Source organism: Haliotis rubra, unplaced genomic scaffold (assembly GCF_003918875.1).
Source record: "Haliotis rubra isolate DU_JTF1 unplaced genomic scaffold, ASM391887v1 Scf111, whole genome shotgun sequence".
Lineage (NCBI taxonomy): Eukaryota > Metazoa > Mollusca > Gastropoda > Lepetellida > Haliotidae > Haliotis > Haliotis rubra.
The window spans coordinates 775,519-796,500 of NW_025765015.1; the positions used below are offsets into that span (position 1 = coordinate 775,519).

The window sequence follows — 20,982 nt, forward strand, 5'->3', positions numbered from 1 at the left end:
GACAGACAAACAGACACACACACATATCTGAAACACATCTGAGGTCAACAGATAACGTAGGATTCTTATTCTCATTTCAGAAGAAAAGTCAATTGATCTGAACTACGCCAGTTGGTGATCTACTCGTTGCACAAAACATCGATACAGATGACATAAATTCAATAAAACTATCTTGGTGTGGACAAGTTCGGCGTGGGCGTTTGCTCTGCAGGTCCTTCAAGGCAGCGACAGAGCTACTTGTGCTGCCCAAACAACATTCGCCCATTTTTGCTTCCCTAATTGACCCACCTGAGGAAGCTCTTATTGCTTGTTACACTTAGAGCTGCGTGTGTGTTTTATCAAGAGAAATAGACTAATTTTATGGGAAACATATTCGCAACTTGTTGTATAAATATTGATCGTGGGGTATGTAAGGTTTGGGTTGCCTCATAAAGGAATCAATGTATCATTTTAATGCTTTTAGACTTAACAATTTATAAACATAACGAAAATGTTAGGGAACGGCTCTTATCGAAAGGTACTGTCACACACCTTTGTGTTGAAGTAGAAGCCCGTCTATCGATAATCAGGAACTGATTTCACACCAGCAACTGAAGGAAAGGTCTCGCCACAAACATAAAACTGAAAGTAATGTTCTTGCCTGGCACATGTGTAACGGAAAGTTATATCTTGCCTTACCAACATATCTGATGCCAAGGGTTTTAATTGCTTGGTGAAACATCAGGAACCCCTTTATACGGTGACAAGGACACCAGAAGCTCATCTCTGTAACACAGGGAATCCTTCCCTAGAACACCGGAACCCCTTGCTGGAGCACTTAAAAACCCTACTCACACACACAAAAACAACAAAAACCCAACAAAAAAACCCAACCAAACATAAAAACACACACACACATACATACATACACACACACACACACGCACACGCACGCACACACAAACAAGGACACCGGGAACCCCACTCAGAAGCATCGGAAGCCCATCTCTGAAACAAAGGGAATCCCCAATCTAGGCGGGAACCCCTCTGTGGAACACTGGTAACCTCTTTCCATGTCATCAAGAACACATCTGGAACACAAGGACGAGTGTCTGGGGCACAGGTCATCACTTTCTGTATCTGGAACACAAGGACGACTGTCTGGAACACAGGTCATCACTTTCTGTACCTGGAACACAAGGGGACTTATTATTAAGGAAGATTAATTTGAACCACGTTTAAGGGGAGACCAGGTCTACGAAAACCGGGTTCTTTGGTCTATGTTAAAATATAATTGATCCGTTTAACATGTTTTAAACATTTATCCTCTTTGTTAAGATTCTGTGGTGTGAGACTGCAAAGCGCTAATTGATGATGGAAAAGAGCTTTTGAACGGAAGATTGTGTAATTTGATAATCTTTATTAATCAATGTACGAAGTAAGTACGCCGAAGTGTTCTCATTTCTGGTACAATTGTTTCAGCATACAGTAAATGGACACATATATGCCCATACTCTAGTTTGTCTCATAATATCAACTCTCATGTTGAGTAAGTAATATGTTCGATGTGGTTAGACTGCTGAGATGTTTAGCTCATGTTGAGAGCTGAAACCGAATAATTTGTGTCATTGGGTTGTTACTTTCAAGTTAGTATGCCGAGGTGTATTGTTGTACATTAATTTGTTCCACACGCAGGTAGTGGAAATAAATGTGTATCTGTGTTAATGGTACCTGCTAGTCACTGAAAGAGTAATGTTTGCTTTACTTCACAATAAATCACCACAGTGTTCCATGCATCTGAATTTTGGGTTATATTTCTACAAACCAGGTGTAAACTTCGTACACGATCCCGACGAGAACCGAATTTTGCCGACATTAAACCTTTTTCGAAAATACCAAAATCGTCAGGGATGGTCTCTACACCTTGGTTTAAACTACTATCATTGACAAACCTGCTTCTGTAATACGAGCCGTAGTTTAAACCCACGCTAAACTGGGACTTGGTGTAAAACTAGGTCTAAACCGTGGACACGTTTTGTAGCCTGCGTCATTCTAAGTCGTAGTAACAATGAAAACGTGATTATACATCTAACGTGCTGGGTTATCCGGTCCCAACGTTACCATTTCAGCCGTGAAAAAAGTAAATGTTAAGATCGTGTTGAAAGATGTTTACCTCACTAAGCGTTAAACCTGGGGAATTCATTTATCATTAGCAAACCCAAAGGGCATGTGCAAATAATTAAAATGGTTTGTGTTTATAGGTATGTCAATCGACAGGAGTAGCGATACTGTTGCGTAAGGGAGACCTGTACAGGGTTACCAATCCATGTAAGCTTCAACAGTCGAGTAGAATAGAAACAGGAGCCGAATGGCATTTAGTAACAAGAGTTTCATTGCAAGTTATAATTGTAACACAGCATTGACTTTATCTGCACTGGCAGGGATGGCAAGTAGGGGATTATTAGGAAGGCTGGGGGCTTGAGAGTGGTTGGGGAGGGGATGGAGGAAAGGGGAATAGACAAACTATGGATAATCAGGTGTATCTGGGCAGCGGAGTAGCGGGAGTAGGGTACGGGAGCGGAGAAGCGGGAGTAGGGTACGGGAGCGGGGTAGCAGGGAGTAGGGTACAGGGGGCGGGCAGCGGGAGTAGGGTACAGGAGCGTGGGGTAGCGGGGTAGCTTGAGGGAGTGGGGTGCACGGGAGCGGAGTAGCAGGAGTAGGGGACAGGAGCAGGGTAGTGGGACTAGGGGACAGGAGCAGGGGTAGGGGAGTAGGGTACAGGGAGGCGGCAGAGGAGTAGGGTACAGGAGCAGGGTAGCGAGCAGGTAGGGTACAGGAGGCAGGGGTAGCACAAGCCTAAAGTAGGGTACAGGAGCGAAGTAGCAGGGAGTAGGGTGCAGGGAGAGGGGTAGCGGAGTAGGGTACAGGAGCAGGGTTGCAGGGTGCTTGGGAGTAGGGTACAGGGGGCAGGGTAGCGGGGAGTAGGGTACAGGAGCGGAGTAGGGGAGTAGGGTACAGGAGAGGGGTAGCCGCAAGTAGGGTGCAGGAGCGGAGTAAGCATGAGTAGGGTACAGGAGCAGGGTAGCAGGGAGCAGGAAGTGAGGAACAGGCAGGGTAGCGGGAGTAGGGTACCACGGGAGCGGAGTAGTGGGAGTAGGAGGTACAGGGCAGGTAGACTGGGAGTAGGGGTACAGGAAGCAGGGGTACATAAAATGGGTAGCGGGAGGAGGGTACAGGAGCAGGGTAGCAGGAGTAGGAGTACAGGAGCGGGGTAGCAGGAATAGGGTACAGGAGAGGAGTAATAGCGAGTAGGGTGGAAAGCAGGAGCAGGGTAGCAAAAGGATTAGGAACAGGAGCAGGAGTAGCGGGAGTAGGGTACGGGAGCGGAGTAGCTTGGGAGTAGGGTACAGGAGCAGGGTAGCGGAAGTAGGAGGTACGGAGCAGCTAAGCAAGGGATTATCCCGGACGCTGCAGGACTTGGTTCTGTAATGTCCTGTGTTGTTGGCAAGTGTATGTCTAGTACTAGTAGATTTCTGTAATGTCCATTTCTGTGTGTTGTTGGCAAGAGTATACTCTAGTACTAGTAGATTTCTGTAATGTCCTGTGTTGTTGGCAAGAGTATACTCTAGTACTGTAAGTAGATTTCTGTAATGTCCTGTGTTGTTGGCAAGAGTATACTCTAGTACTAGTAGATTTCTGTAATGTCCTGTGTTGTTGGCAAGAGTATACTCTAGTACTAGTAGATTTCTGTATGTCCTGTGTTGTTGTTGGCAAGAGTATACTCTAGTACTAGTAGATTTCTGTAATGTCCTGTGTTGTTGGCAAGAGTATACTCTAGTACCTGTAATGTGTTGTTGGCAAGAGTATACTCTAGTACTAGTAGATTTCTGTAATGTCCTGTGTTGTTGGCAAGAGTATACTCTAGTACTAGTAGATTTCTGTAATGTCCTGTGTTGTTGGCAAGAGTATACTCTAGTACTAGTAGATTTCTGTAATGTCCTGTGTTGTTGGCAAGAGTATACTCTAGTACTAGTAGATTTCTGTAATGTCCTGTGTTGTTGGCAAGAGTAGATTTGTCTCTGTGTTGTTAGTAGTATTAGTAGATTTCTGTAATGTCCTGTGTTGTTGGCAAGAGTATACTCTAGTACTAGTAGATTTCTGTAATGTCCTGTGTTGTTGGCAAGAGTATACTCTAGTACTAGTAGATTTCTGTATGTCCTGTGTTGTTGGCAAGAGTATACTCTAGTACTAGTAGATTTCTGTAATGTCCTGTGTTGTTGGCAAGAGTATACTCTAGTACTAGTAGATTTCTGTAATGTCCTGTGTTGTTGGCAAGAGTATACTCTAGTACTAGTAGATTTCTGTATGTCCTGTGTTGTTGGCAAGAGTATACTCTAGTACTAGTAGATTTCTGTAATGTCCTGTGTTGTTGGCAAGAGTATACTCTCTAGCTAGTAATGTCCTGTGTTGTTGTGTACTTGATTTCTGGTCCAAGAGTATACTCTAGTACTAGTAGATTTCTGTAATGTCCTGTGTTGTTGGCAAGAGTATACTCTAGTACTAGTAGATTTCTAGTAGATTTCTGTATTCCTGTGTTGTTGGCAAGATGTCTAGTACTAGTAGATTTCTGTAATGTCCTGTGTTGTTGGCAAGAGTATACTCTAGTACTAGTAGATTTCTGTATGTCCTGTGTTGTTGGCAAGAGTATACTCTAGTACTAGTAGATTTCTGTAATGTCCTGTGTTGTTGGCAAGAGTATACTCTAGTACTAGTAGATTTCTGTATGTCCTGTGTTGTTGGCAAGAGTATACTCTAGTACTAGTAGATTTCTGTAATGTCCTGTGTTGTTGGCAAGAGTATACTCTAGTACTAGTAGATTTCTGTATGTCCTGTGTTGTTGGCAAGAGTATACTCTAGTACTAGTAGATTTCTGTAATGTCCTGTGTTGTTGGCAAGAGTATACTCTAGTACTAGTAGATTTCTGTATGTCCTGTGTTGTTGGCAAGAGTATACTCTAGTACTAGTAGATTTCTGTAATGTCCTGTGTGTTGTTGGCAAGAGTATACTCTAGTACTAGTAGATTTCTGTGGCAAGAGTATGTCCTGTGTTGTTGGCAAGAGTATACTCTAGTACTAGTAGATTTCTGTAATGTCCTGTGTTGTTGGCAAGAGTATACTCTAGTACTAGTAGATTTCTGTATGTCCTGTGTTGTTGGCAAGAGTATACTCTAGTACTAGTAGATTTCTGTATGTCCTGTGTTGTTGGCAAGAGTATACTCTAGTACTAGTAGATTTCTGTATGTCCTGTGTTGTTGGCAAGAGTATACTCTAGTACTAGTAGATTTCTGTATGTCCTGTGTTGTTGGCAAGAGTATACTCTAGTACTAGTAGATTTCTGTAATGTCCTGTGTTGTTGGCAAGAGTATACTCTAGTACTAGTAGATTTCTGTATGTCCTGTGTTGTTGGCAAGAGTCTCTAGTACTGTGTAGATTTCTGTAATGTCCTGTGTTGTTGGCAAGAGTAGTACTAGTATAGATTTCTAGTACATTTCTGTAATGTCCTGTGTTGTTGGCAAGAGTATACTCTAGTACTAGTACATTTCTGTAATGTCCTGTGTTGTTGGCAAGAGTATACTCTAGTACTAGTAGATTTCTGTAATGTCCTGTGTTGTTGGCAAGAGTATACTCTAGTACTAGTACATTTCTGTATGTCCTGTGTTGTTGGCAAGAGTATACTCTAGTACTAGTACATTTCTGTATGTCCTGTGTTGTTGGCAAGAGTATACTCTAGTACTAGTACATTTCTGTATGTCCTGTGTTGTTGGCAAGAGTATACTTTAGTACTAGTAGATTTCTTCTACAGGGAGTCTTCATGTCACAGGCCTAGCAAAGACAGTGAGTCTTCATGTCACAGGCCTAGCAAAGACAGTGAGTCTTCATGTCACGGGTCGAGCAAAGACAGGGAGTCTTCACGTCACAGGTCGAGCAAAGACAGTGAGTCTTCATGTCACAGGTCGAGCAAAGACAGTGAGTCTTCATGTCACAGGTCGAGCAAAGACAGTGAGTCTTCATGTCACAGGCCAAGGAAAGACAGTGAGTCTGCACCGTCACAGGCCTAGCAAAGACAGGGAGTCTTCACGTAACGGGCCGAGCAAAGACTGTGAGTCTTCACGTCACAGGTCGAGCAAAGACAGTGAGTCTTCATGACAGAGTCCGAGCAAAGACAGTGAGTCTTCATGTCACAGGCCGAGCAAAGACATGGAGTCTTCATGTCACAGGTCGAGCAAAGACAGTGAGTCTTCACGTCACAGGCCGAGCAAACACAGTGAGCCTTCACGTCACAGCCCAAGGAAAGACAGTGAGTCTTCATGTCACAGGTCGAGCAAAGACAGTGAGTCTTCATGTCACAGGCCAAGGAAAGACAGAGAGTCTGCACCGTCACAGGTCGAGCAAAGACAGTGAGTCTTCATGTCACATGCCGAGCAAAGAGAGTGAGTCTTCATGTCACAGGTCGAGCAAAGACAGTGAGTCTTCATGTCACAGGTCGAGCAAAGACAGTGAGTCTTCATGTCACAGGTCGAGCAAAGACAGTGAGTCTTCATGTCACAGGCCGAGCAAAGACAGTGAGTCTTCATGTCACAGGCCAAGCAAAGACAGTGAGTCTTCATGTCACAGGCCGAGCAAAGACAGTGAGTCTTCACGTCACATGAGTCGAGCAAAGCAGTGAGTCTTCATGTCAGCAGCAAAAAGACAGTGAGTCTTCACGTCACAGGCCAGGTCGAGCAAAGACAGTGAGTCTTTCACAGGTCGAGCAAAGGTCTTCATGTCACAGGTCGAGCAAAGACAGTGAGTCTTCACGTCACAGGCCGAGCAAAGACAGTGAGTCTTCACGTCACAGTGAGCCTTCACGTCACAGCAAGAAAAGACAGTGAGTCTTCATGTCACAGGTCGAGCAAAGACAGTGAGTCTTCTTCATGACAGAGTGTTCCGAGCAAAGTTCATGTCACAGGCCTAGCAGTGAGTCTTCACGTCACATGCCGAGCAAAGACATGGAGTCTTCACGTAACAGGGCCGAGCAAAGACAGTGAGTCTTCACGTCACAGGTCGAGAGCAAAGACAGTCCGAGGGAGTCTTCACGTCACATGCCGAGCAAAGACAGTGAGCCTTCACGTCACAGCCCAAGGAAAGACAGTGAGTCTTCATGTCACATGCCGAGCAAAGAGAGTGAGTCTTCATGTCACAGGCCAAGGAAAGACAGTGAATCTTCATGTCACAGGCCGAGCAAAGACAGTGAGTCGTCATGTCACAGGCCGAGCAAAGACAGTGAGTCTTCATGTCACAGGCCGAGCAAAGATCAAGAAGTCCTCACAACGCTTGTTGGTCAAACATCTAGGGTAATGACCGATATGCCTGTCTTCACAACGACACGAGTAAGACAAAGATAAAGATTTGTTTACAGCCATACATGTTAACCAAAGACAACTTTACCATGTTGCAAATATAAGCGTAACTGTCACATGCAGACACAGACACACAACGTAATACGTACAGCAAAAAGACGTTTCACTTGTAGGGAAAACACTCAGATCTCTTCACATGCAGAGCAGCTGCACAGATGTCTTAACATAGCGCAACTTCTATTCTCACGAAATGTGCACCAACTGTTAACTGAAAACTTAAAATTCTTTTTTTAAATGATAAGTCATTTTATTGTTAGAAAAATCATTTATTGTTCCCAAAATTCAAACTATCAAAAGGCAAATGTCAAGGACAAAACGAAGATCGCCAATCATGAATGGGTACTTATGACTGGGTGAACTTATTTGCATAAATTGATCATCAAACTTACTATACAGGTGTGTTTTTTAAAACTAAGTGTTACTGGGAATATATTTTATATAAGTTTTATCTGCATTATATTGTGATAAACAACAAAACTTGGCCATTATATAATTGAACTAGAAACTTTGTAATCTAAATGTTGCTATACTATTACACAGAGTCACATTAAAAGATACAAAAGTGATTAACTGTTTCTTGTTATATTAATTATTTAAAGTACAGGCAATGTAAAAGCACACTGAAAATTCATCCAAACTCTTATCACGTTACCCGTTTAGCTTGATGTAGAATATCAACAATGTTAAGCCAATTAAAAGTAAATATTAATGAACCATTTAACGTTTAGAAGAGTTCATGCCATAACTTTAGATCCATAAAACTGTCTTACCTGAGTAGCCCTGATGGTGTGTGATGAACTGTAAAGTGTCACTGGACAATCGTACGCGTGCACATTTCAATCACGCCACTGAAAAAAATGTCCGTCATGTCATGTGCTTTTGGCCCTTGGATGACAGCGCCAATGTTACTTCTGGAACCAGTGGATGGTCAGTGCCAAAGGTACGTTACTCTTGTGTGGATACCGAGAAAAAGATAATGCGCCTTTGGAAATGAGGTCACGTAGGTTACATAACGTAGATTACACAGACGTGCTTTAGCACCCCCAAATGTTTAAAGTGTTAAAGAAGAGCATCTCCTTCACTTAGTTATTACTACTGAATAAGTCCATTCATTTTAAATCATGGTGAGAAAACGGCTGAAATTTATTGGCTATGAGATTGATATTGTATTGTCCCTATATTAAACTGTGAATAAGGAATATTATCCAATGAATGCATATAATTTTTAAAATAAGCATTTGATCATTTTCATTGGGCAACGTGGATTGCACTTTTATGGGGACTACTGTTAAACATGAGTTCTAAAACAATTAAACCACATGAAGATATGAAGATATGTTCTGGGTATGGAAGAAAGGGACAATACCTTATGTCGAAAATGTCATCTGTTTTGTTCACACTAGATGAATGTTTACTTTGAAATATTCGCTCAAAATGTTATACTATAATTGGAGACATGCACATTTTGGTGCTTGTGACTGACTTTTTACCCTGAGTCACACACATGAATAACAGATCATTAACAATTTCTATGTCTCGGATACCTACCAAGCATGTCACCTAATATAAATATGAAATGAACAGTTGAAATCAGTTAAAAAGTTTTTTTTAATGCGGAGACACGTAAAATTACAAATGGTGCACATTTCGTGAGAATAGGTGTAAAATCAGCATAAAGACAAAGTCGACATCACACCGTCACATGCGGACAAAGACCATAGCAACTTCAAAAGAAGGACAAAGACAAATACGTCTTCACAACTTCACATGAAGGACAAAGACAAATACGTCTTCACAACTTCACATGTAGAGCAAAGACAAATACGTCTTCACATCGCCACATGTAGAGGAAAGACAAATACCTCTTCACAACGTCACATGTAGAGGAAAGACAAATACGTCTTCACATCGCCACATGTAGAGGAAAGACAAATACCTCTTCACAACGTCACATGTAGAGCAAAGACGAATACTTCTTCACAATGTCACATTTAGAGCAAACACAAATACGTCTTCACATCGCCACATGTAGAGTAAAGACAAATACGTCTTCACAACGTCACATGAAGGACAAAGACAAATACGTCTTCACAATGTCACATGTAGGGAAAAGGGAAAGACGTTATTGAAACGAAGAAGACATATTCACACAACACACAAAATGCAACGTCAGGTTGTTTGTCTGTTGATTGCCATGAGCCCCAAATATTACGTGACAGAACACATCAACCGCGATCTGTGTCTTTGGTCCTACTATCTGTCTCCTATCGCACGTTCATGCATCTGCAAATAGGCAGTAATTACGATATAATGACCTCTTGTCCTGTAGCAACGGAGGTTAAAATCCTCACCACAATAATTCTTTTTTAAGTCATTGGCTATTATGTTGCATGTCCTTCTCCAATGAATATGCTGGCGCTATCAATTCACCGTCCGATGTTACCTGTTGATGGACATTACTAGAAAATACTGTTATGGCTTCTCATTTAGGCGTTTACTTCTTAAAATATAGGAAGGTAAATGTCTTCTCTGAATTATGATACCGTAAAGTGTCGCATATGCGCCTAGTGTTTACTGTCAACTAACCTCAGTACCTTGAGACCCTTAAGTCCAGATAGCGATGGGATAAACACACGTAAATACTCAAGGAAACCGGCATATCATTATTAGTACATCATGCATTTTTTGTACTTGCAGAAACAATATTAATTCTTGACGGTAGAGGAAAGACTTGAAGCCCACACGATACTTAAAAGCGCATACAGAGGTAAAGAGTATTACAAAGATGGAAATCTTAACTAAATCAACATGTACAATGGCAGTTACACAGCAAGCGATACTGGCATGACGATTTTCCGAATAGAAGCAGAGTGGGTCACAAGCTTCCAGGGTAATGCCCAGTGGGCAGTCGTCCGATGACTTCACATGGGAGGCAGAGTGGGTCACAAGCTTCTAGGGTAATGCACAGTGGGCGGTCGTCCGATGACTTCACATGGGAGGCAGAGTGGGTCACAAGCTTCCAGGGTAAGGCACAGTGGGCAGTCGTCCGATGACTTCACATGGGAAAGGTCGCCATTCTTCTTGGTGGGTCGGGATCAGTTCCTGTCGGTTGGCTAGAGGATGGTCGGTTGGGTGGTGGCTATGGAAGACTATGATCCATTGCATCCCAGAGGTGTTCTATCGGATCATCTCCCACTCTGCCTCTACTTCTCGATGTTCAGGAAGGATCATGTCCTACACCGCCTCTACTTCTCCATGTTCAGGAAGGATCGTCTCCTACACCGCCTCTACTTCTCCATGTTCAGGAAGGACCATTTCCTACACCGCCTCTACATCTCCATGTTCAGGAAGGATCATCTCCCACTCTGCCTCTACTTCTCAATGTTCAGGAAGGATCATGTCCTACACCGCCTCTACTTCTCCATGTTCAGGAAGGACCATTTCCTACAACGCCTCTACATCTCCATGTTCCATAAGGAATATCTCCGACTCCGCCGATACTCCTCCATATACATGAACATCTCGCAGTGCTACAAAGATTTTGCAAACAGGGCACTGGATAATGATGATTTTAATTCAATTCAGTTTCTTTGTCTTCAGTGTTCATATTTTAAGTGATATTTTTGTTTAAGAACATCAGTTAAATGTGCTTTCAAATTCGCTTTCATTAATTTCGAGACATATTCTCGTCAATCTCAGCGAGGTGTTTCCCTGGACCAGTGCCATGATAAGATTACACACTGTCAAATCGACGCCTATTAGCTTCTTCAAAGCACATTCAGCAACTTCATCCTCATTTCAAAAAGAATGGATGATGTGTTTTTGCTTAAACTGGCTCGTCATTAATGTCACAATATTACGTCGTTTAGACAATATAATTGTTTATGTCTAAAAGGTCACCAATTTCCCAGCACAGAATTTCTTGTCAAATAACTATCAAGTTGATAAAAGTAGATTAAAACTAGATAGATTCCCCATCAGGTCAGTCTGACCTGGTCACAGTATGTACTCTTGCATTTTTCATGAGAAGGACGCGTGTCTGGACGTCACAAACCGGTCAAACCTGTGAAACCTTTTGACATACCCACGAGAGCTGCATGAGATATTGCTGAGCGAGGCTTATTCTTAGGATTATACCGATCTCTGTTTATGTAGATATTAGCTCAAGGGGACATCGAACTGATATTCACAATAATTGTTAAAAACACACCAAACACTATCATTATGATCAAGACACCGTCTTCTGTATGTAAACAGGTTTATGTAATGTTGTTTGAAGAACTGGTTGACAATTCGGAGGACATGCATCCCAATCTTGAAAGAGGAAATGCTGTAAATACAAATGGTAGCGAGGGCGGTACTATACTTTTGTCTGATAGCATTCACCTGTGACTGTGCTATGGACAATTTAGAGCTTGGTTCTGCCAGCTAATGTGGTACCACTCAATGAATGTTGTTTCAAAATTACCAGCAAACCGTTCTCTATTGTATCTCGAAAATCAGGCTCTTATTCCCACAATCTCATTCTCATCTGTTAACATAACTAAAGAGCATTAGTCCCAATGCATATATCACATTGGATTGATCCCAATAATGTAAATATATATCATTTGGCCTTTTGTAAAATGCAGAGTGAGAATCTACGTGTTGATCATTACAAACCGAACGTTGTGGGTTTCAAATCGTGCCTGAAGCGCTCCCATAGAATACTCCGTCTTAACAAGGTTGGAGAATACCGTGTTCACAGATCTGCTTATTTAACCTTGCGTATGATCTGACAAAAAATCTGTCAAAATTGTTCATGTTTGTTTTCATATAAACCTAAATGATTTGTGACGCGCGCTGTCATTCGGTACTGAAGCCGACGTAATTTGATTATTTGATTTAATTTCACGTGACATAATCGTCACTTGACAAGGAGGGGCAACCGGTTCAGCTGAACCGTGTGTAAAGGTTTCAGCATTGTAAACATTGCCACTGCGGCTGAACATTCGACTGGCCGAGACTTCATAGCTGGAGAAGATGCTTCTCTTCTTATCCTTGTGTTAAATAAGATCAGTGCCACAGCAGCTGGAGAAATACACCTGTGGTAGTTACAATTGCTACAGTCATCTAGTTAAATCACCATTCATCAGCTACGCTCCCGTGAAATGTACAATCCGGTGTGTACTTTTCAATTAGGGGTAGATATGCGTAAAACACATCAGAAACAAACCTGGAAGTTTTTCAGAGTGAAAAATACGGTTGAAGCGTTTTTCAATGACGTTTCACACATTAACATAAAACATAGAGAGATATGAAAGTCACAGTGTAGTACTGAAGATTATCTGAAGACCTTCTGTCCTTCTCTGACTGTGTTTAATGAGGATATATTAAACGATATTGGGCCATTGTCACAAACGTCCCTTAGAAACACATTGGTTGGTTTTAGCACAAATCAGCAGTGGGACGCGTTTAATGCGAAACCGTTGCACGAGATTGTAACAGAATGCATTGTTGTTAAACAGTTGACACACAGAGAGTTTCCGGGCTTCTACTGGCTCCTTAAACAAATGTTAGAAACGATGTATATAACGAAACACGTTTGAGTTGATATATCTTGTAAACTTTGCAACCAAGCGAGGACCTATTGACAAGCCCCGAAAATGCACACGCACACACACACGCATACACACACGCACACACACGCACACCATATTGGAAAATATGAGGTGGAAAATACTTATTTAAAAATATATTTTGCTGCAAGTTTTTTTTCACATACTATCGATTAACTATTGCACTCCCAGCAATCACTAAAGATAGGAAATAGTCCATAATATTGAAAACATTAGGAAAATCTTAATCTCAAAAATAATATAGATTATAGTTACGTTTTTAGGCCTAAGTGATGGCTACGTTTCTTTCTTTATCTCGGATTCCGTATATTCCTATTAAATATAACACCGATCTAGCTCATGGATAATTTTAAGTAAGATGTGAGGCGGTCGATACACGCTGGTCTTGTGGAAAACGCATAGAAATAACACCAAGGTCGTCGTGTTTACGTCTGTGTGTAGCAATATTGTGTGGATTAATCAGCCAGGTGTGGTGGCCACTGCCGTCTTACTGGATATTTCAAGCCCGTTTGGTGATTACTCTGATTTAGTGAACATATCAGCTTTGTCGTAGCTAGCTATTTCAGGTCCTGATTCTGAAATGAGTTCATGATCTACTTTGTAATAAAGGCAAGTCTCAGAGAAATGATGTAGTTCTTCAACTGATTAGATGGGAATGGTTAGTGACTCTGCGGGGAGTAATGTAATACAAGACCGTCACAGAGACACGGCGGGCTTCAAGGTAACTTCGGGTCTGCTTCTATTTCAAGTGTTGTTTGAAGATACAAGTAAGAAGACTGTGTACGGGGAAATTATGTTTTTGGCCACTATAGAAGAAGCTGAATGACATCAGTAGACGTTCTGTGATGTTAATAGGTAGGTGTTGTGCAACTCCAACCCAGAACAGTAACATCAGTAGACATTCTGTGATGTTAAGAGGTAGGTGTTGTGCAACTCCAACCCAGAACAGTAACATCAGTAGACATTCTGTGATGTTAATAGGTAGGTGTTGTGCAGCTGTAAGCCAGAAATGGAGTGACATCAGTAGACATTCTGTGATGTTAATAGGTAGGTGTTGTGCAACTCCAACCCAGAACAGTGACATCAGTAGGCATTCAGTGATGTTAATAGGTAGGTGTTGTGCAACTCCAACCCAGAACAGTAACATCAGTAGACATTCTGTGATGTTAATAGGTAGGTGTTGTGCAACTCCAACCCAGAACAGTGACATAAGTAGGCATGCTGTGATGTTAATAGGTAGGTGTTGTGCAACTCCAACCCAGAACAGTGACATCAGTAGGCGTTCTGTGATGTTAATAGGTAGGTGTTGTGCAACTCCAACCCAGAACAGTAACATCAGTAGGCATTCAGTGATTTTAATAGGTAGGTGTTGTGCAGCTGTAAGCCAGAAATGGAGTGACATCAGTAGACATTCTGTGATGTTAATAGGTAGGTGTTGTGCAACTCCAACCCAGAACAGTGACATCAGTAGGCATTCAGTGATGTTAGCAGGTAGGTGTTGTGCAACTCCAACCCAGAACAGTGACATCAGTAGGCATGCTGTGATGTTAATAGGTAGGTGTTGTGCAACTCCAACCCAGAACAGTAACATCAGTAGACATTCTGTGATGTTAGCAGGTAGGTGTTTTGCAACTCCAACCCAGAACAGTGACATCAGTAGGCATTCAGTGATGTTAGCAGGTAGGTGTTGTGCAACTCCAACCCAGAACAGTAACATCAGTAGGCATTCAGTGATTTTAATAGGTAGGTGTTGTGCAGCTGTAAGCCAGAAATGGAGTGACTTCAGTAGGCAATCTGTGATGTCAATAGGTAGGTGTTGTACAGCTCCAGCGCACAAACAAGTCACGATCGGCAGATTATAAAAAGTACCTTTTTACTTCATCGTATTCTTTTCAACATGATTATTTCCGCGACAAGTATTGCATTTACGTTTGTGTTAGCAACGTACTACCTGCGTCATTACAGGAGCTGAAGACATGTCAACCACCGAATGTAACCTTACGCTGAAGCCCTACACTGTGGTTGTCGTAGAAGCTGCTGACGTAGACACCGTGCCACACATTTCAGGTAACCCGATCACAGAGGTGGTCAGCGCATGTGTCTCGGAGGGCCAGAACGAGGACACGTACAAGCCAACGCTGGAATGGAACAAGCCCAACATCTTGAAAGCAGAATTAGACACGATTAAGAGGACAAGAGCCCTTCAACAATAAGTGAAAGCATCCATTTGGGATAAAAACAAAATGATCGAACATCAGCTCTAAAGAAAGTTTAACAGGTTATAATAGAACTAGTTGTCAATGTAAATAAAGTCATGCAGGGTAATTAAGCTATGATTGCAGTCTAGTCTTGTTTTGGGCGTCTCCAGCTTTTGATGACGGATGAAACGTTTGTCAGTCGAATTTCATATCCCTAAGTACAGAATGCTAGACAAGTTACCAATATAATACATCATACAAACTGTCTTAATGGACTATTATGAAATCGAAAGCAAGAAGTGTGAGGGAGTTTAGTTGTACGCCGCACTCAGCAATATCCCAGCTATATGGCGGCGGTCTGTAAATAATCGAGTCAGGACCAGACAATCCAGTGATCAAGAGCATGAGCATCGATCTATGGGATACGATGATATGTGTCAACCTGACCGCCCGATCCCGTTATTCGCCTCTTATGAGAAGCATGGGTTACTGAAGATCAATTCTAACCCGGATCTTCACGGGTCAAATGAAGAAGAACCACAGCACTGTTTTCAGTAAATGGGCAATTGCAGTACACATTTTCATGGGAACTAGCCAGGCTTTGATATAGTTGAGTTGTTTATGTACTTCTTCCGTACATCCCCTATTCTGTAAATAAAACAAGAAGCATTCACAGTGAGCTTCACATGCCAAAAAACATATCCGTTAAACAATGTGAGGATGTCCGTATTTTCCTCTGTGTTTCTCAACTCCCGCCCGCTCTCAAATTTCATTCCGACGTGAAATAACAGTACAAAAATCGCACCTCTTTTTTCCCCGCTATTGTGGAAAGCCCTCGTGTGATAGCAAAAACACTTTTAACCTAATACACTCCTGAGAAAACAGGTCACGTTGCGCTTTCTTTATCTACGCATATAAGAAAACATGTTTCGGAAGTAAAATGAGCTTAAAGCAGCCCAGTATTGTCTGAGGACAGTACTGAATTTCATACAAGATGGATGTTGGCATATATGTTAAAACATAGAAGGAAAATACATTATTTTCAAATTGTTGATTTGCATTTAAATACCAGATGTGTGTCATGGTTAATATATCGAGTGACGAATCACTCAACGGACAATCCACAAATAATGGTGAAATATTTACAACCATAAATGACCACACAGTATGTGAAAATGATAAACATATCAGGCCCTGTTAGGCCATCCGTAATTTTCACATGTTTCTCATTCCAACCAGCAAGAGAGCGGGCGGGCCATTATTTTAATGGAATGTTTTTGAAAGAATGCTTTTTCACTAACTGTGTAACTTAATTTATGAAAATTATATTTCTTGGTAATAGTGTTTAGATCTATTGATGATGCCGATCCAGTCGCTCCGGAAACTGACCTGGACCTTTGATGAGAGTGCAGGGTAATAGTACTCTTTTATAATAAATGTCCAGAGCCGAGGGGAAAATTCAGATAAGAAAACGTCTTTCTCATATTTTTCATGCTATGGCACCACAGAGCCCTCAAACCCTAATACTTATAAGTAAGGGGTACGATATTAGGTTATTTGTGCAAGGAACTTGTGCAAAATATCCAGTCCTGACATAGGGGCTATCTACAATGGAATAAGGAACGTCTCAAGCGTTGCCACGGATGGTGGTGGTGGTGATATAGTTTTAGGGCGACTTGGACCGGACGTAGGGTCTGTATACGCCCAACACATTAATTGAAGTTGAACTATGTAAGAAGGCATATTGCAAATGATTATAGCTAACATACATAAAAGTGTATTTACTATTTTTAGGACCCGTGAAGATCCGGGGTAGAATAGGTCTTCAGCAACCCATTCTTGCCACAAAAGGCGACTATGCTTGTCGTAAGAGGTGACTAACGGGATCGGGTGGTCAGGCTAGCTGACTTGGTTGACACATGTTATCGGTTCCCAATTGCGCGGATCGATGCTCATGCTCTTGATCACTGGATTGTCTGGTCCAGACTCGATTATTTACAGACCGCCGCCATATAGCTGTAATATTGCTGAGTGCGGCGTAAAACTAAACTCACTCACTATATTTAGATATTTTGATCGAATGACAAGATCTTCTGCTAAGTGACAAGTATTAAAACATCATGCAACAAATAATCCTCTACAAAAAACAAAAACAAAAGTATATATACTCGTGCAAGACTGACTGACTGAGTTTGGTTTTACTCCGCTTTTAGCAATATTCCAGCAACATCAAGGTGGGGGACACCAGAAATGGGCTTCAAACATTGTACCCATGTGGGGATTCGAACCCGGGTCTTCGGCGTGACAAGCCAACGCTTTAACCACTTGGCTACCCCACCGCCCCACTCATGCAAGAGAACAGCAGAAAATGTTAAATGTTAACCAGGAAATGTGAAAACAGCAATACGATTTTAAGACCAATACATATATTTGGTTTAATGTTTCTACTGGATGACATATGCTTAGATTGTCTCATATTTGCCTGATGCAATCATCTACTCTGATAGCCCTTTGGATTGAACCGTTGGGGCCAAGTATTGCAGTAAGGGAGAAAGTATCGCTTTTTTTGTCTGATGTTAATGTAACGGGAACACTCCAATAGCTAGTGTTGAACTGTTTCAGGCGACTTATCACTGCATTGGTCACAAAGAGGTGATACGTCCTTATCAACAACACTTGTGTATGCAAGCGACCAAGGCGAAGCCTAGTTAAAACAACTTCATCACGCACACCTCTTACGACGGCTAATTTTACAACTTTGTGTTACTGAAGGACAGAATCTGTACATATGTCTTCCGGTAGATCCAACATCCTACAAATTTGCCATTGAATGACCGACTTCACATTGGCACATTCAAAATCTCTTTGACAAGGCCTGAATTAAAAATAATCAACCTCATCCTTTAGCAATCCTGACTTGGCAAGTTTATCTGCTTTTTGCTACCCTGCAAACAAAAGCCGGTACAATACAATTTCACATGAGATATATTTAGTATTAAAATGTGTGTCCAGTTTCAAAATGTCGGAAACAATGTCAATTCTTGACCAATTTACATGAATGGCTTTCAATGAATCAGTAAAAATGATTGCTTTATGATTATATTTATCCACCCATCTCAGTGCTTGTAGAATTGCTACGGGTTCTGCTGCAAACACTTATGCATATTATATGAAGCCTGGACACATCGGAGATAGCATAATCAGGGATCCAGAAAGCTCCAGCAGTACTGATCATGGCCGAATCCATGGAGGCGTCAGTATATATGTGTGTAAAATCTGCATATCGTTCCCGTGTAAAATCCTCAGAAATCGCACTCTTCACAGTTGGATTCATATCCTACTTAACGATGGCACTGAGTTCATGGCCCAGTCCTGGCCTAAGGGGACGCCAAGGAGCGGTTTCAGAAGGTGTAGATGGACCTACTGGATTCAAGTGAACAACGCCATGTTGTGCGGTCAATTTCACAATGTTTAAACCAAACGGGATCTTGCCTTGAGACCAGTCGCACATGACATACCCCACACAGTCAATAAGTATATCCGTGACTGAATGATAGCTGTTCATAGCCTTGATCTTCATAAAGTATTTCAGGGATATATTTTGGCGTCTGACAAAAACAGCATGTCAGAACAACCTGAAGAGCCGAGAATGGAGTAGTTACAAAAGCTCCAGTGCAAATTTTAAGAGCTCTGTATTTAATGCGATCAAATTTGATGAGGTGACATTTAGAAGCAGGCACGTAGACTTGGCAGCCATAGTCGATCCTCGATAAGATAAGTGCTTTATACAGCAATAGCATGGTAGATTTATCAGCTACCCATTGTATTTTGGACACACACTTCAATAGATATAAAATACTGTTACATCGGAAAAGATGGGAAATATGTTTGGACAATGGAAGTCTCTGATGAAAGTACACTCCCAGGAAACTGAATTCTGATACAACACCCAGCTTATGGTTTCCAAGAGATAGCTCAATATTTGAAGGAAATTTCCGCCGTGTGATCACCATAGCTACTGATTTTCAATGGGACATTTTGAAATCCAATTTTAACACCAAACATTAACCAACTCAAACCATTATTAAATTGATTCTGTAACAAACTGAAAGTTACCAAATCGTCTCCATCATCTGCAAAATGAGCAACATTGACATCCACAGGTAGGTCGATGAAAGAGTCGTTGATCATGATATTAAACAAAACTGGGCTGATCACACGTCCTTGTGGAGTACCGTTTTCTATGATGTGCATACCGGATAGTTCTGCCCCAATACGAACCTGAATGACCCTTTCAGACAGAATTGATTAAATCCATCTGAATATGTTACCTCTTATTCCAAGCTTTTGTCATTTAAAAGGCAAACCCTCTCGCCAGATCATATTACATACCTTTTCGATGTTAAGAAATATGCACAACATAAACGCCTGATTGCCAATTGATTTTCGAACTTATGGCTGTAGTCTTACATGTTGGTCAGTGCATTTAACACCTCTTCGAAACCCTGCTTGAATTCTAGATAAAACATTGTTTTTTCCCGGGATAATAAGTCAAGCGGTTGGTAACTATTGTTTCCACAATTTTGCATAAAGCCTTGGGAACAGTTCCAGATTAAAAGTTCGCGAATAACTTCAAGAACAGAATCAGGCACATGCCAGTGAAATATCTGGCATAAACTCAGCTTAGGAGGTTTCCTTAACGTCTTGGAATCATTGAAGGACGTTTTCGCAACTACTTGCACTTTTAAAGTGTTCTACGAACAGGAATATGAGACTTGGAATTTGTGCCACTCATCATTTTATCCCAGACCAAATCGACTTTAATGGAGTAAACCTATTCATTGGAAAGATGAACCATCTCCAACTTGAGCGTTTGGTACTCCTAACAATGCGTTGAAACTCTGCATGTATTTTGTTTTCTCGAAAATCAGCCAAATCGCAAGAAAGTGATGTATGGCAAACTTTATTGTAAGCCTTATTTCGAGCCCTGTTGGTTTGGGGGCTAAAGCTAGATGTTTATTTGCAGAAGACATTCCAAATAGATGTCTCTGCTATTTCAACAACCTGTTTAGTAATAGTACCAATGGAGATACAGTACAACCAGAAATTATTGAGAATTTAAAGATTGTAATTTTTTTATTTTTTTCACTCATTACTCACGTATTAAATGTGCAGAACATTACACCAGATTCAAAGACAGGTGAACAGTTAGTATTTTGTCAAGTCACCATGGGCAGCAATGCAGGCTTCAATGCGGCGGGGCATACTACTGATCAAAGAAGTTAGAAAGTCGTGGTCCATGCTGTCCCAATATCGGACCACCTCTTCTTTCATTTCAGCAATATTTGTCAGATTTGTCTTATTGACATTTTCCTTCACAAGTACCCAAACATTTTCTATTGGATTTAGGTCAGGGCTATAGCTTGGCCAATCTAATAATGTCAAATTTTGGGTCCGAAACCAGGCCTGTGAATGCTTTGAACGATGTTTTGGGTCGTTGTCCTGCTGGAAAATCCAAAAATTTCCATAGAACACGTGAGCAGATGGAAGTAAATGTCCCTCGGGAATATCTGTGTACCGCTCACTGTTCATATTCCCTTCAAATACACAGAGGGGCGTTGCCCCTAACACAGATATTCCACCCCACACGTTAAATTTCGGACTGTACTTTGGGAGCTGATACAAAGGTTTTTCAGTTTGTTTGGGACAGAATTTCAGTGTATTAGGA

At 41.5% G+C, this 20,982-nt stretch overlaps 1 protein-coding gene across 1 annotated transcript; it reads right to left on the reverse strand.

Moving 5' to 3' along the window:
* Positions 1-2,369: 2,369 nt before the first annotated feature.
* On the reverse strand, positions 2,370-3,188 carry LOC124288345 (extensin-like). The gene has a single exon (XM_046724862.1). The coding sequence runs from the start codon at positions 3,186-3,188 to the stop codon at positions 2,370-2,372; it is 819 nt and encodes a 272-aa protein (XP_046580818.1).
* Positions 3,189-20,982: the final 17,794 nt, after the last annotated feature.